Below are 15,013 nucleotides of genomic sequence, written 5' to 3' on the forward strand. Positions count from 1 at the left end.
AAAGTATCATGCTAAGTGAAATGAGCCAGAAAGAGAGGGACAAACATAGAAAGATTGCACTCATCTGTGGAATATAAAATAACAGAGTAGGAGTCTAATACCCAAGAATAGTAGTATATAATACCAGGAGGTCGACTCCATAGCTTGGAAGCTGGCCTCACACACTGGGGGAAAGTCATACCAAATAGAGAAGTGAACACCAAGTAAAATGTGACTGGAGATCCCGAGAGGGAAGGGAGATGCGTGCTGAAAGTGGACTAGTGACCGAACATGATGGCCACTCAATACCCCTATTGCTGACCACAACACCTAAAAGGAGAGAGAGAGAACAAATTGGAATGCCCTGCCACAGAGGCGGGGTGGGGTGGGGGGGTGGGATTGGGGGGTGGGAGGGATGCTGGGTTCACTGGTGGTGAATAGACACTGGTGGAGGGATGGGCTCCCGAACACTGCATGAGGGAAAAGCAAGCACGAAATGTGTGAATTTGTAACTGTACCCTCACTGTGACTCGCTAGTTAAAAAAAAAAAAAAAGTTTGAATTTAGGTGAACAGAAGGATGATGGTGGCAGTAAAACCTATGTTCGCTCCAAGCTGGCGTAAAACCCAAATATTCAAGTCTGGATTTTTACCACTGGATAAAAATCTATAAATAGAGGGTTAAAAAATATAAACAAAGGGTTAAAAATAAAAAGGGACAAATTGTGACGGGCTATCTGGAAAGAGTGGAAAGTCTTTTGCACCAGTCCCATGGGGTGGGACCACAGAGACCAAGGCTGCATCTGTGTTCTAGGGCTACCGGCCACTCAGCCCACCAAGGGCTGACCTCCACGCTGAGACCAGGTCCCCCCTCCCGCTCCCTGGTCTTGGGAACCCAAAATAACACTGGCCTTGGCTTGCTGAGTGAGGGACAGCAGGAGGTGACCCCTGAACGGAAGACCGAACCTCAGCTACTCCATCTGGGTTCTCTTTGACCCTCTAGATCTGGGGCTCTTGCGCCCTGCCCCTCCTGCCACCCAGAGTCCTCACTGTGTCTCAGAGTAACCCCTGGTTCCCATCTCCATAGTTATCTGCATTTGGATCCTCCTCTCAACTATGCTGGTGAAGGAGGAAGAGGCAGCGGGGAGGAGTAGAGGGAGAGGTGATCAAGGCTAGGTCTACCGGGCTGAGCCCAGCTGCTCCCCCTCCCATACATACTCATCTGCCCTCAGCCTCAGACCATTCCCTGACGTTGTGACGAGCTATCTGGAAAGAGAGGAAAGTCTTTGCTGCAGTCTCACGGGGTGGGACCACAGTGACCAAGGCTGCATCTCTGGAGCATGGTTCAGATGGGCACAGTGTGTATAGGGAACAGGGCCAGTCACAGACAGGCGAAGCTCACCTCCAGAGCGGATGCTTGCCTGATGATAATTAAATGGCACATATTCCCAGAGATACATCATGTTTCTCTCTCTCCACAGGACTCTGGCTGATTCAATAAGGAGAGAAGTCCTAAAAATATTGTTTGGGGTGAGGAGTGGGGAGTGTGCACTCAGACTATGTACAGGCTTCACACATAAATGACCCAGGTTCCAGGCCCAGCACACACAGAGAATGACATCTGGGCACAGAACTGGCAGTGGCTCCTGAGTACTGTCAAGTGGGGCCCCAAACCCAAAAGACAAATAAATTGGTAAAATCTAATTTGGTTGCAGAAACACTTATTTCTTTTTTTTTCTTTTTGCTTTTTTTTTTGGGGGGGGTCACACCCGGCGATGCACAGGGCTCACTCCTGGCTCTGCACTCAGGAATTACCCCTAGTGGTGCTCAGGGAACCATATGGGATGCTGGGAATTGAACCCAGGTCAGCCTCGTGCAAGGCAAACGCCCTACCTGCTCTGCTATCACTCCAGCCCCAGAAACACTTATTTCTGACCTTTACATTAAGGGCTCAGCACCTGCGCCTACTGGGCTACTTCATGATGAAAACGACTTAGCATTAATCGGATCAAGGCTTTGTTTTCTTGGGGTACAAATCTCATGTCATGAAGGCATCATAGCTTATCTATGAAGTAATTAAGCACTGAGCAGATGCCCTCCCTCCCCACTTGCCCATCACACTTTCACTCCCTTCCCTTCCAAACTGTGGGATTGAGCTCAGCGTCAGGCTTCGGAAGATCCTCAGGGACAGCAGTTGGAGTTGTATGTGATGGAGCATACTCGGGGCTTTAGGGCCCCTTTCCCATCACATCTCTGACCTTTATTTGGAGGATCCTATAATAAGAAACACCTTACTGCAAAGCTGATTGATATTTTTAAAATCCAAAAGGAGAAACCGAAAAACTCCAGTGAATTACAGGGTGTGGGGGGGAGATTCATAAGACTATTACCATTTAAAATAGCTCCCACCACCAAGTATCCTTCTCCAGAAATAATCCCCATCCTTGGAGACTTGGCTAGTATTCTAAACACTCTGGCCCTCCGTGGACGCGCATCCATATTTGGGCACGTTTCTGAGTTCTGCTCTCCTGCAGGGCAACCGCGCAGCAGCAGCCTCCCGGCTGGGACGCACAACTTGGAGGTCAGCCCACTGTCCTTGGTTGTCACATTTCACCAGTCTCAGAAACAGACACATGCCAACTGTGGTCTTGAAAAGGGAGGCTGCCACTACTTGCAGCCAGTCAAGCGCTCTCCACCAGGGCTTCTTGCGCTCCTTACTGCTGGGCCTCCGGAACCATCTGGAAGCCCACATTCTCTATGCTCTCACCCTTCATTTCTCACCTCTTCCCTCAGAAGCTGTGCCATTCTCAGCATGAAGACTTCAGCTGCTATCTGGGGCTACTTTCTTTTCTCTTTAGAGGTACCCAGGCCTCCAAAGCTCCTTAAATTTCTTCCTGTGATTTCCTGGTTCTCTCAATGTCTCTGGCTCATTCTAGAGAGGGAGAAACTTTGCACAGAGGATTCTATAGATGGAGAAATTGCAGTGCTGCATGGGTGGCTTTTTATTCAGATCCCACAGTAAAAACTGACCAGTCCAGCTCTCTCCCAGGGCAAGGAGACTCAGATCACTGCAGTCAAGAGCACCCCGGGTACTCCACAGGTTGCTTTCTTGGTCATATTTCATGGCATAATCATCACATATTTTATATCTTTCTATTTTGGGGGGTAAAAAAAGTGGGGCATGACCAATTATGTGAAGCTTTCTATAAAAAATTGTGCTAATAATACTAAAAAAAAGGGCGCGACTGTGCTGTGAAATATGGTCAGCAGGGGCTGGAGTGATAGCACAGTGGGTAGGGAGTTTGCCTTACATGCAGCCGACCTAGGTTTAATTCCCAGCATCCCATATGGTCCCCTGAGCATTGCCAGGAGTAATTCCTGAGTGTATGAGCCAGGAGTAATCCCTGTGCATTGCTGGGTATGACCCAAAAAGAAAAAAATATATATATATATACATATACATATATATGTATATATATATATATAGTCAGCAGTTTCTACGTTCTCTGGCCACTGCTGAGTGAGCTACTCCCCATCCCCTATGTTCTGCCCCTCTAAACAGCGAGCTGTGGAGCCATGGCTGACTCTAACATCACAGACTGTTCTGCTCTCATCTGTCTAGATGGCCCAAACCAAGTCTAAAAGGTCCCAGACTCCACAAGCAAAGAGTGCTCTAAAACAAAGGAGTCATCTCTGAACTAGACCAAGGCAACAAAAAAACAGCAACAATCATTACATCCTATCCTTACTCTACACAAGGCAGTAAGACCAGGAACGTTCTACTTGGAATGAATAGGACGACCAGAGCTTTAAATAGTCCAACAAAATTAAGAAACTAGAAAAACTGGAACTGTCTTGGTAAAAGATTAATTCACTCCTTTGTTTCAAGACCAAACATAGGTCCACCAAGAGTCAAGTGCAGATCATAGTCGAGCTGAGAATGAGAGAGAGAGAGAGAGAGAGAGAAGAGAGAGAGATAGAGAGACAGAGAGAGAATGTGCATCACACATATGGCTATCCCATCATTTTTCTAGACATTTTCATCCATGATGGAGTTTGTGTGTCAATTCCCATGCTGAAAACCAGAGACCAATAAAATGCTGACCACAGGCCAGCAGTTAAATACACAGAAGCCTTGCAGGTAGCCTCCTGCATGGAAGAACCTGGGTGCCTAGCTCCTGGTGTGCTGGGCTGGTGAAGGAAGGAAGGTCGATGGGGGTGACAGAGCTGAGTTAGTAGGGCTGGTCAGTAGAGCACGAGTGAGTTGGGAGAGGAAGAGATGGGGACAGGAAGAAACCAATTAGAAGCTAAAGTGGCTCATGAACTGATCTGGGGTGTGAGACTGGTGAGGAAAAGAAGGCAAGAAGGAACCCAGCGCCACAGCCTCAATTTACACCCTAAACTGAGATGTGGATCCTCTGGGGAGGCAAGTGGGCATCTGAGGGACATCCGGAGATGACCTTATTGCGAGAAGAGTTCAGCCTAGAAGCGAATGTGGTGAGTTTTCAGATTTCTATATCCCCCTTATTCTGGCCCAGGAAGATAGAATGATGATCTGGCTAGCAAAATAGGGCAGGACTGAGCAAGCACCCTGGGCATCAGTTCAGCCCCTCTTTGCTCAGTTTTGCCTTTCATTCTGACCTGGGAGGCCCAGGCTGACAGTCTCCCCCCAGGTTCAGCTATTACAGGCGCACACCTCCTGAAGGCAGCCCTTGACTCCTGTCAGTTTGAAAGCTGACATTTAGCTCCACCTGCCACTTCGGGCTTTATTTCTGCTTGTTCAGATTCTGTGTAGAGAGAAGGACTTCAGAAAGCCAAACATAAAGGCATTTGGGGCTGGGGAAAGAGCTCAAAGGGCTGGAGCACATGCTTCGCAGGAGCTCTGGGTTCGATTCCTGGTAACACACTGTTGGAAAAAAAAGAGTGTTTGAGAAGAGGCTGAGCTAAGTACCAGATGGTGATGTGGAGAGAGGGGCAGTGAAGCAGGGAGGAGAGGTCGAGCCATGTCAGAGGGAGACAGGCAGTGGGCTAGGCAGAGGAGCAGCAGGGGACCCCAGAATCCCCTTTTCAGTACACACATGTGCACAAAATACCTCGTCCTTCTAAGCATATGTGAGCACACATGCACACACTTGGACAAACGTACACTCACACCCTGCCAGGGGCTATTTCTCTGGAGTGGAGTCAGAGGACACACCATACGTGCCTGCCTCTCGGCTATTCCCAGACAGGAGGAAGCAGACGCTGGAGCAGGGGCTGTGTCTTACCCATATACGAGGCAGGCCATGCCGACTGGCTCACTCCTCCGTAGGGGTCCTGTGGCTCGGTGCTCAGGGCACTCGTGTGAAGAGCAGAATCGGAATTAGTCCTAAGGGGAAGGAGAGAGTCTGGCTGAAAATCCATTTTCCCTCAGTTAAAATGCAATTTTCTTTGCTGGAAATTACTAATAGGTGAGAAGGGAAGGGAAAAAGAACTAATTTATAATCCTCCATTGTGAGTTCACAAAATAATGTGTGAGTGCAGCGCGACGCATGCATTCAGTGGCCGAGAGCCACCTCCTATCCTCCCCAGGCCTTCCCAGCAGAGAGACAGTGAGATGAGGGACCACAGCCTGATGGTGAAAATGGCCTGTTTAATGCAGCTCTGCTAGCATACTTATAGAACATCTGAAGGGTCAGAGGTGTAGGACTGCATGTCCATGTGATTTACGGAGATAAAACATTCTAGAAGAGGCAATTCTCTGGGGAGATAAACTCAAGGAGATGCTCTACCTCCCAGGGATATCTATATTGCTTTTCCCCTTCCTTCTAGTCATATATATCAAACAGTCAAGTCAAACAATTAATCAAACAATCAATCAAACAATTAAGTCAGCTTCTTACCAATACTTGCAGTTGTTTGGATAAACACAGTAAGAGATAAAGATCCCAAATTTAGTTCTCTGGGCTCTTAATTCTCTGAGAGCAAGCAAGGCTTTTACCATAAATCCCAGACTAAGTCCTCAGGCCAGTTCAGTTTGTCCTTCCCCATGGGAGTCCTGTCTTTTAAGCCCTAACAGCTTGCATCAAGACCATGCATTTATGCATTCTAGACTGTCCCATTTCAATGCCGAGGTAGCTTCACCACTCGCCCTGGGTCCATCCCAGTCCCACTGCGGGACCTCCTTTTTGGGGTGTTAGGAACTACAGCAACTGAAGCCTGAGTTAAGTAATTGTGATGGATGCCCAGGAGTAGATATATTTTAGAGTCAATAAACTCCAAATATTAGGAGCATAGCATTAAGGTTTAAGCAAAGAACATTGCTCCATAGTAAAAGATGAAAAGGCTATAGGGGAAATAGAAAAGCAAGAAATTCACTACAAATACAAAATCCAAAATTACCAACAAGTTTTGGCTTATAAGTAACCAAAATTGACTTGGGGAACTGTGACAATGAGGTATAAAACACAAAGGAAAGGTTAAAGATAAACTCGGGATTAGGGATGCTCGCAAGAGCACTGTAAGCTTCGCTGAGAGGAAGAAAAGGGGCAATTCACTGACGAAGCCTAAAACACTTAGGGTTAATATCCAACACCCCACGATATAAAGGGTTTGGGGCCAAAGATGTAGCCCAGAGGTGGAACAGTTGCCTTGAATGTGTGAAATGCTAGATTCAACCTTCAAACCTGAGGGGTGGGTGGGTTTGAACCTACCTCAAATCCTCCTATCAGTAAAGTCTGAAAGAGCCACACCACTTCAAAGGTTTTTCATTTTTGTTTTTGAGCCACATCCAACTCTGTGCTCAGGGATCACTCCTGGCAGGATTGGGGGACCCCTGGGGATCGAACCTGGGTCAGCTGCGTGCAAGGCAAGAGTCCTCCACTCTGTACTATCACTTGGGCCCTCTAACTTTTTTTAAGTAGGGAACTCCAGGAGCTAGTCTTGCAGTGTGGGTTGGATGGTTCAGTGCTTCTCAGGCTGATCATGCTGGCAGCCGCTAGGTCTACACCAGGTGGTGCAGGATCAAACTCTCAAACGTGGGGCCTCGTGCATATTAGACACGTACTACATCCCTTAGAACTACCTCCCTAACTCATCAATGTTTTTTTAAAAAAAAATTGGGGGGATGCAGCTTCCCAGGCAGTGCCAAGGAAGCCTGGGGACCCACTAACCTTTCTCAGCTACCAGGTCAGTGGCCGGGTACATACCAGGAGGTGACACTTCTCAGTCCCTAGCTTGGAGACTTGTGTCTCCTGTCTCAGAGATACCCAGGCCATCCTAGAGCTGCACCCCAGATGCTCAGAAGACCATGTGGCACCAGGAATCTGAACCCAGGTCAGGCAGATGCTGGGCAGGCACCGTAACCACTTGCTATTTCCAGGCCTCTCATCTAAGGTTTTTAAGACTGTAAAGAGCACAAAGTCAAAACATTTGAGAACCACTGGCATAGCACATTCTGAAATTCTCCCAGATAACTCCAACTGACAAGCAGCCTCTACTCTGAGAGAGGATCATGTGCTTGTCTCTACCCAGGAAGAGACCGCATGGGTCCCCAAGCTTCCCTGGCACTTCAAATCAGCCTAGAATGCTGCTTCTGAGTCTATTCCAGGTGGTGGCCTCCCACGTCCCATGGCCGCACTGAGCACAGTGGCTGTGCTGTGTTTGGAAGAAGTCTTACGAACAGTTCAGAACCTGCATGATACAACAGGAGGTGCCTGGGAGTATGGACATGTGGGCTCAGGTTCCAGCTCTTGACAGCATCAGAAACTCAAGAGAATTGTAATCAAAAACTGGGAAAAGTTGAATACAGACTGCATACTGGAGACATAAAAAGTTATCACTTATTTATTAAGTATAATAATGGTTTATTAATAACTGGATTCCACGGGATGTCAGAAGACCTCGTGGCCGCCCACCAACTAGATGGTCAGATTTCTTCGTCAAATCGCTGAATGAACGATTTGAGGCTCTTCCTGTTCCTGGAGCGAGCAGGTATCATTGGGCTACACTAGCTCGCAACAAGGACAAATGGAGATGTTACTGGCGCCCGCTCAAGCAAATCAAAGATCAATGGGACTACAAGTGATACAAGTGCTAATAATGCTATTTTGGGGGCTGGAGCAATAGCACAGCGGGTAGGGCATTTGCCTTGCACACGGCCGACCTGGGTTCGATTCCCAGCATCCCATATGGTCCCCTGAGCACCGCCAGGAGTAATTCCTGAGTGCAGAGTCAGAAGTAAGCCCTGAGCATTGCCCAGTGTGACCCCAAAGAGCAAAAAAAAAAAAAAAAGGTATTCTTGTTTCTTTTTCCTTAAGGTTCTTTTTTTTTTTTTTAAAGATTCTTTTTAATAGCCTATCCTCTTAGAAATGGTCACAGGTGAAATACTGCATTTAATAGACAGGTAGTGGGATGGAGTGGGAGGTAGAGAAAGAAGAAACAGGAGTGGGAGGTGCTGCTAAGGATGTCCCGGGCAGAGCCTCTTACAACTTTCTCTTTTTTGTAAGTTTTAGAAGTTTGCAATTTGCTCAAGGCATTGTACTTCTCCTGGCGGTGCCCGGGGGACCATATGGGATGCTGGGAATCGAACCTGGGTCAGCTGCATGCAAGGCAAATGCCCTACCTGCTGTGCTATCTCTCCAGCCCCTGTACTTCATTTTTTAGTCTTCTAGTTTTATTCATAACATACAGTGCCTTGGATAAACCATTCAATATCTTACAACAGAAAACAACACTGTTCCTTTCAGAACAGTACCATGATTTGAAAGGACCAGGCAGAACATTTAGCTCTGGAGTCAGGACAAAGTGATCAAGATAATAACTAAGAATACCCACATTTCCCATGTATCCTTTGTATCTTTCTCAATCCTGATGAGCAGTTTTGATATTACTATAATCACCCTTCTCCAGATAAGTAACTGAAGCATAGGAATGTTAAATAAGCCTCTGACCTTCAATGGGTAAGAGGCAAAGCCTGCACTCCCACTGCAGACTGCATGTTCTCAGACTACTTTTGCTGTTTTGTTTGTTTTGTTTTGGGGCCACACCCAGGGGTGCTCAAGAGCTACTCCTGGTTCTGCATTCATCACTCCTGGTGGGCTGAGAACTATATCGGGTTTTGAAGATCCAACCCATGTCAGCTGTGCACAAAGCAAGAGCCCTACCCACTGTACCACTGGCCCCGTGTTTTTTAAACACTTCATATAAACACAACTGATATGAACATACTCTAATAACTGAGTAACACATAAACAACAAAAGGACAATCAACTATATTGGTCACTTTAAAATTCTCACTAGGAAACAGTCCACATACCTATTAAGTGCCGATGTCAGTCTGAAACCAGGATGTTTTTCTTCTTTCCAAGGAAGCTGCTGCCTTTAAAAACAAAAACACTTTTTTAAATTTATTTATTTATTTTTAATTAGTGAATCACTGTGAGGGCACATTTACAGATTTATACACTTTTGTGCTTATGCAAAAAAAAGCATAAGCTTTGTATGCTTTGTAAGCTTTGTATGCTTCCCTCACACAAAGTTCGGGAACCCATCCCTTCACCAGTGCCCATTCTCCACCACCAGTAAACCCAGCATCCCTCCCACCCTCCCCAATCCCATCTCCCCCCACCCCACCCTGCCACTGTGGCAGAGCATTCACTTCTGTTCTCTCTCTCTAATTAGCTGTAAAAACAAAAACATTTTGAAAATAAAAAAAAAAATTAAAAATTCCTGGGGAGAAAGGAGAGCCTAAACTGGGGTTTGAGAGCCGGTTCACTGACACACATGTAACCTAAGGGGCCTCAAAGGACAAAGGGCTTCGGGGCTGGAGAAATAGCACAGCGAGTAAGGTGTTTGCCGACCCGGTTCGATTCCCAGCATCCCATATGGTTCCCTGAGCACGGCCAGGGGGTAATTCCTGAGTGCAGAGTCAGGAGTAACCCCTGTGTATCACCAGGTGTGACCCAAAAAGAAAAAAAAAAAAGCCAAAGGGCTTCAAATCTTGCTTGTACCAGTAATAAGCTTATCACTGTCTTGCTTGTCTCTGGTATAAGCACTTGCAGCCACTGAGCATGTGAGGTTGTCCTGTCCACCTCAGTGCACATGGCAGCATTAGGTTTGAACTCATGACCCTGTGCTTGCACCACAAGCATCTTAATCCTTGAACCATCAGTGGGTCCAAATTTTTTTGGTTTGGTCCTCTGGGAATGATACACATCTGGCACTCCTCAGAGACCGCTCTTAATTGAGAGATCCCTTTCAGTAGTTTTTGGGAACCAGAGGCTCCTGCACACAGGGAATCTGCTTCTAGATCTTTGAGCTAACTCTCCAGTATCCTGGTTAGTTTTTTTGTTTGTAAAGAGCAAAAAAGCACCTCTGAATGACTTTATTTATTTAATTTATTTGCTGCTGTTGTTTGTTTTGAGGGCACACCCAGCAGTGCCTGGGGCTGACTCCTGGTTCTCAGCTTAGAGATCACTCCTGGTGGGCTCAGAAAAATCATGCAGTATTTCTTATGGGATACTGGGGATCAAACCTGGGTTGGCTGCATATAAGGCAAATGTCCTACCTCCTGTACTATCCAGCCCCTGAATGTTTTTTTTTTTGGTGGGGGAGGGGGCATACCGGTGTTGCTCAGGGGTTACTCTGACGCTACACTCAGGAATTACTCCTGGTTAAGTTTAGGGTACCATATGGGATGTCGAGGATCGAACCCAGACCCAGGTTGGTCACATGAAAGGCAAGTGTACCCATTGTACTATGGGTCTGGCCCATGAATGCCTTTTTTTTTTTCTTTTTGGGTCACACCTGGCGATGCACAGGGGTTACTCCTGGCTCTGCAGTCAGAAATTACTCCTGGCGATGCTCAGAGGACCATATGGGATGCTGGGAATCGAACCCGGGTCGGCCGCATGCAAGGCAAACGCCCTACCCGCTATGCTATCGCTCCAGCCCCAACCGTGAATGCCTTTTTTAATAGTTTCCAATTCGACCCTAGAAGACATGAGATCTTAATCCAGATGTGCAAATATTTCCTCTCAACACACTCCCGAGGGTTTAGGTGTGTGCTGGCATGGCTGAAGTGAACTCTGCATTACCAGAGAGATGCCACAAAGAGGGTAACTCAGGGAAACGTGAACCCAACTAACCAAGTGCACTGGAAAGCAGGTGATTTCTTCTGCATGATTTAAAATATCATTATTTATCTGGCAACCCTGGTTTCCTATATTCAAATTGAAAGCCCACCTGGCTGGGGCCAGCTGATGCCCATCTTGGCACCTATCTTTCCCTGTTCCTGGTGACACTGTTGGCATAAAGTGTTCTGTCAGCATTTGCCACAGAATAGATCCAGGGCAGCCTTTAGTTGACAGAGCTCAATTTTTTCCTAAGTGTGCATCTGAAAAGTCTCTTAAATCTGACTTTGTGATTGGAACAGTGCCCACATGCAACAGATGGGACAATGTTTTTCAATTTATATTATATCATCATCCTCTATTCAATATTGCTATTTTTTTGGGGGGAGAGGACACACCTAGAGATGCTCATGGGCTACTCTGCACTCAGAAATTATTCCTGGCAGTCTTGGGGAACCATACGGTTGCTAGGAACTGAACCCAGGTCGACCTTGTGCAAGCCAAGAACCTTACCTACTGTATTATTGCTCTGGACCATCAATATTACTATTTTTATATACCCTGTACATTTTTTAAAATGCTCAGAGCCCCTAATCAAATCCACAGTGCAAATGATCATCTTAGGAACCTACTAAAGTGTTCAGTCTGCCCAACTGTTTACTACGACAATGTAAAAAAAGGCTCAGGGCTTGAGCACAGCGGGTAGGGCATTTGTCTTGCACACAGCTGACCTGGATTCCATTCCCAGCATCCCATATAGTTCCCCGAGCACCGCCAGGAGTAATTCTTGAATGCATAATCCAAGAGCAACCCCTGTGCATCACCAGGTGTGACCCAAAAAGTAAAAAAAAAAAAAAAGGCTCACATTTTTCCAAGTCTCAAATAGAAGAATACCAAATAAGAGTATTACAAATAGGTTGAAATCTGGTTTTTAAAAAGAAATAGATTTGAGCAGCTTTTCATTTTGGACTTTTCTTAAAAGTCTATTTGAATAGATGGATAGACTTAAATTTTATAAAGGGGGAAAAAAGTGAGGTATTCTGTGTTTTATATTAGAACAGTCTTCAAAGAGGACAGAGTAAAAAGAAATCATTTGAGAACAGTACACCCATGGTATCTTTTAAAACTGGCTCTTACCTGGGCCAACTCTCATCCAGGGGCTGTGAGGAGTATCCGGCTCCCAGACTGGTGCCATCGAAGTTAGTGTCAGTAAAGGGAAAACACCAATGCGCAGGGGGAGCAGCAGAAAGACACTGGAAGCATGGGGCAAATGCTGTGAAGGCTCTCATCGCCCCCACCCCCAATGCTTTCTCCTGGGCTTACTCTCTATCTTCTATTCCTCTATCTTCTCATCAGGGAGGCTTGCATGAAACATGCAATGCAGTGTTCCTATTTTTTTGTGCCCACCTAGTGTACTCTAATCCTTTTTTCTTTCCCTCCCTCCTTCCCTTTCTCATTTTTGGTTTTGGGGCCATACCTGGCAGAGCCCAGGGATCACTCCCAGTGGGGCTTGGGGGACCATATAGGGTGCTGGGGATTGAACCCATTATACTATCTCTACAGCCGCATTTGTCTAAGTCTTAAAGAGTCGACAGTCATTTATTTCAATGTGGTAAAATACAAATCATATAAAACACATAATGCCATTTGCACATTCTGTTTTCAAGCTCTATCCCCACTACCATCCCCAACCAGACAAGGCTGTCATCCTGTGCCTTCCTCCCCAACTGATCCAGGGATTTACCTGAACCTCAGCCCACATTTCCAATCAAGGGGCTGGAGAGACAGTACAGCAGGTAGGGCACCTGCCTTGCACTTGGCCAACCCAGGTTTGATCCCCAGCATCAAATACCCCCAGGAATAATCCCTGAGTGCAGAGCCAGTAGTAACCCCTGAGTATCACTGTATTTGATAGCCCCCTTGCCCCCCCATTTTTTTTGCACATTTTCAATCAAGTGACCCAATCCTTCTGGAAACAGTGATTGGTCAGGAATGTGCATGTGACACAGAGGACCAAAGAGAATGCTGTGAGAGGATAAAAGGAAAGTCCCTCTCTGAGGTGGTGAAAGCCTGTCTGTGCAGAAGTCAAACCAGATACAAAACCTCAATGACAGTGATGGGAATGAACCCCAATCTAGCCCTCGATTCCAGCAACAACAGCCAACAAACTTCCTGTTTTTCAATAAAGAAGGGTTCCTGGTACTTATAACCAAAAGAGAACCACATTCAGATTGTGGGAAATGTAAGTTTCTTGTGATGTCATGCTCTGCTGTATTCTTAGAACAGAATCCAGGTGCTTAGAGAACCCAACATGAGTACGCACTTTACATGCTGAGCAACCAGCTGGTCAGGTTTGCTAATGACACCCAAAGAACTGTCCTCTGAAAGCATTTTAAATCATATATTTCTCATGCAAAGATATTATCAATGATTTACCCTAGAAGACGGCTTTGTCTGCATGGCTTGAGAGGCTGAGTCTGATTCTGTACAGCAAAGTTCAGAAAAGGCATTTCTCCAGCATTGTTGACAAGGTTTTGGGGATGTAAAGTACAGATGTAGAGGAATGATAGAGAAAGATGAAAGGAAACCCCAAGTCAGAAGGGTCCCAAGGGCCCCTGAGGAGAGCACTCAAATGGTTGAGCATATGCCTGGCATGTCTGAGCCCAATTCTAATTCCTGACACTGGATGGTCCCCCTGAGCACCAGTGGTGACCTTGGTGACTCCCAAGAACCATTAGGACTAGGCACTGAACTCACACCCGATAAAAGAGGGAAGGCCCTGAGAGGTCAGGTCCGTATTTTGGTCAGCAGAGCAATTACAAGGAAGCACTCAGGCTCATAACCAGTGCTCACCTGGATCTTTCCAGAGAGTTTAATTCATCTTTGTCCAGAAGTGCTGAATTCCAAGAAGCAGAGCTTTATCACTTATCTTAGCATGCTACCATCTGAAAAGTCATGCTATTTATTTATTTATTTATTTAAAAAAAATTTATTTTATTGAATCACCATGTGGAAAGTTACAAAGTTCTCAGGCTTATGTCTCAGTTATACAATGCTCAAACACCCATCTTTTCACCAGTGCCCATATTCCACCACCAAAAAACCCAGTATACCTACCACTCTCCATCCCCCACCCCCGCCTGCATAACTGAAAAATTTCACTTCATTTTCTCTTTACCTTGATTACATTCCATATTTCAACACAAAACTCACTATTGTTGTTGGAGTTTCAACACACAACTCACTATTGTTGTTGGAGTTTACCCCCCAAAAATACGGCCCTACTGACAAGCATTTGATAATTAGTTTTCCATTGATGAGAATGAAGAGATATGAAGTCATAGGTTTAGGATTTCTGTATTTTAGTAATTAAGTTCAGGGAGATTTATGTTGGAAATTGCAGCATTTCCCTTCCTGGGGCAGCATGGGGCTGAGGCTTACTTCACAGTCTAGAGACAAGCACTTGCTAGGACCAGAAGTAGTGTAGCTGGCTCTGGATCTTGGTCGTTCAGCAGCAAATCGGCCGTGCAAAAGCAAGCCATGCTATTTAATCAATAACCCAGAATAACCAATACAAGTTATAACCAAGTGCAGTGAGAACCACGTCATGCTCTGAGATCAAATATTCAACACTGGGCATATGTGAACAGTGTTGCCTATCTAGTGTAAACTCATAACACGAAAATGCACTAAATTCCTGAAATGTTAAACTACGACTAGATGAGGATTCAAAAGTCAGGAGACATGAGGAGGGAGAGAGAGAGGAGGGAAGAAGGGAGAGAGGGTGGGAGGGAGAGAGCGAGGAGAGAGAGAGAAAGAGAAAAAAGAGAGGAGAGGAGAGAGAGAGAGAGAGAGAGAGAGAGAGAGAGAGAGAGAGCACTTCAGCAGAGGAAAGGCCCCTCCATCTGCTCCTGCCACTACTTCT

The 15,013-nt window shown here is 46.1% G+C and overlaps 1 protein-coding gene across 3 annotated transcripts in view; it reads right to left on the reverse strand.

The window, feature by feature from the left end:
* The window catches only part of CRTC3 (CREB regulated transcription coactivator 3), an 84,493-nt gene that overhangs the window by 19,029 nt on the left and 50,451 nt on the right, over positions 1 to 15,013 (reverse strand). For all 3 annotated transcript variants that reach the window (XM_004617573.2, XM_004617572.2, XM_055142721.1), the window contains exons 4-6: positions 12,226 to 12,287; positions 9,273 to 9,335; positions 5,245 to 5,345 (exon numbers count right to left, since the gene is read on the reverse strand). In XM_004617573.2, coding sequence (XP_004617630.1) covers positions 5,245 to 5,345; positions 9,273 to 9,335; positions 12,226 to 12,287 — 226 coding nt within the window. The remainder of the gene's footprint in view (positions 1 to 5,244; positions 5,346 to 9,272; positions 9,336 to 12,225; positions 12,288 to 15,013) is intronic.

The sequence above is a fragment of the Sorex araneus genome, chromosome 6 (genome assembly GCF_027595985.1).
Source record: "Sorex araneus isolate mSorAra2 chromosome 6, mSorAra2.pri, whole genome shotgun sequence".
NCBI lineage: Eukaryota > Metazoa > Chordata > Mammalia > Eulipotyphla > Soricidae > Sorex > Sorex araneus.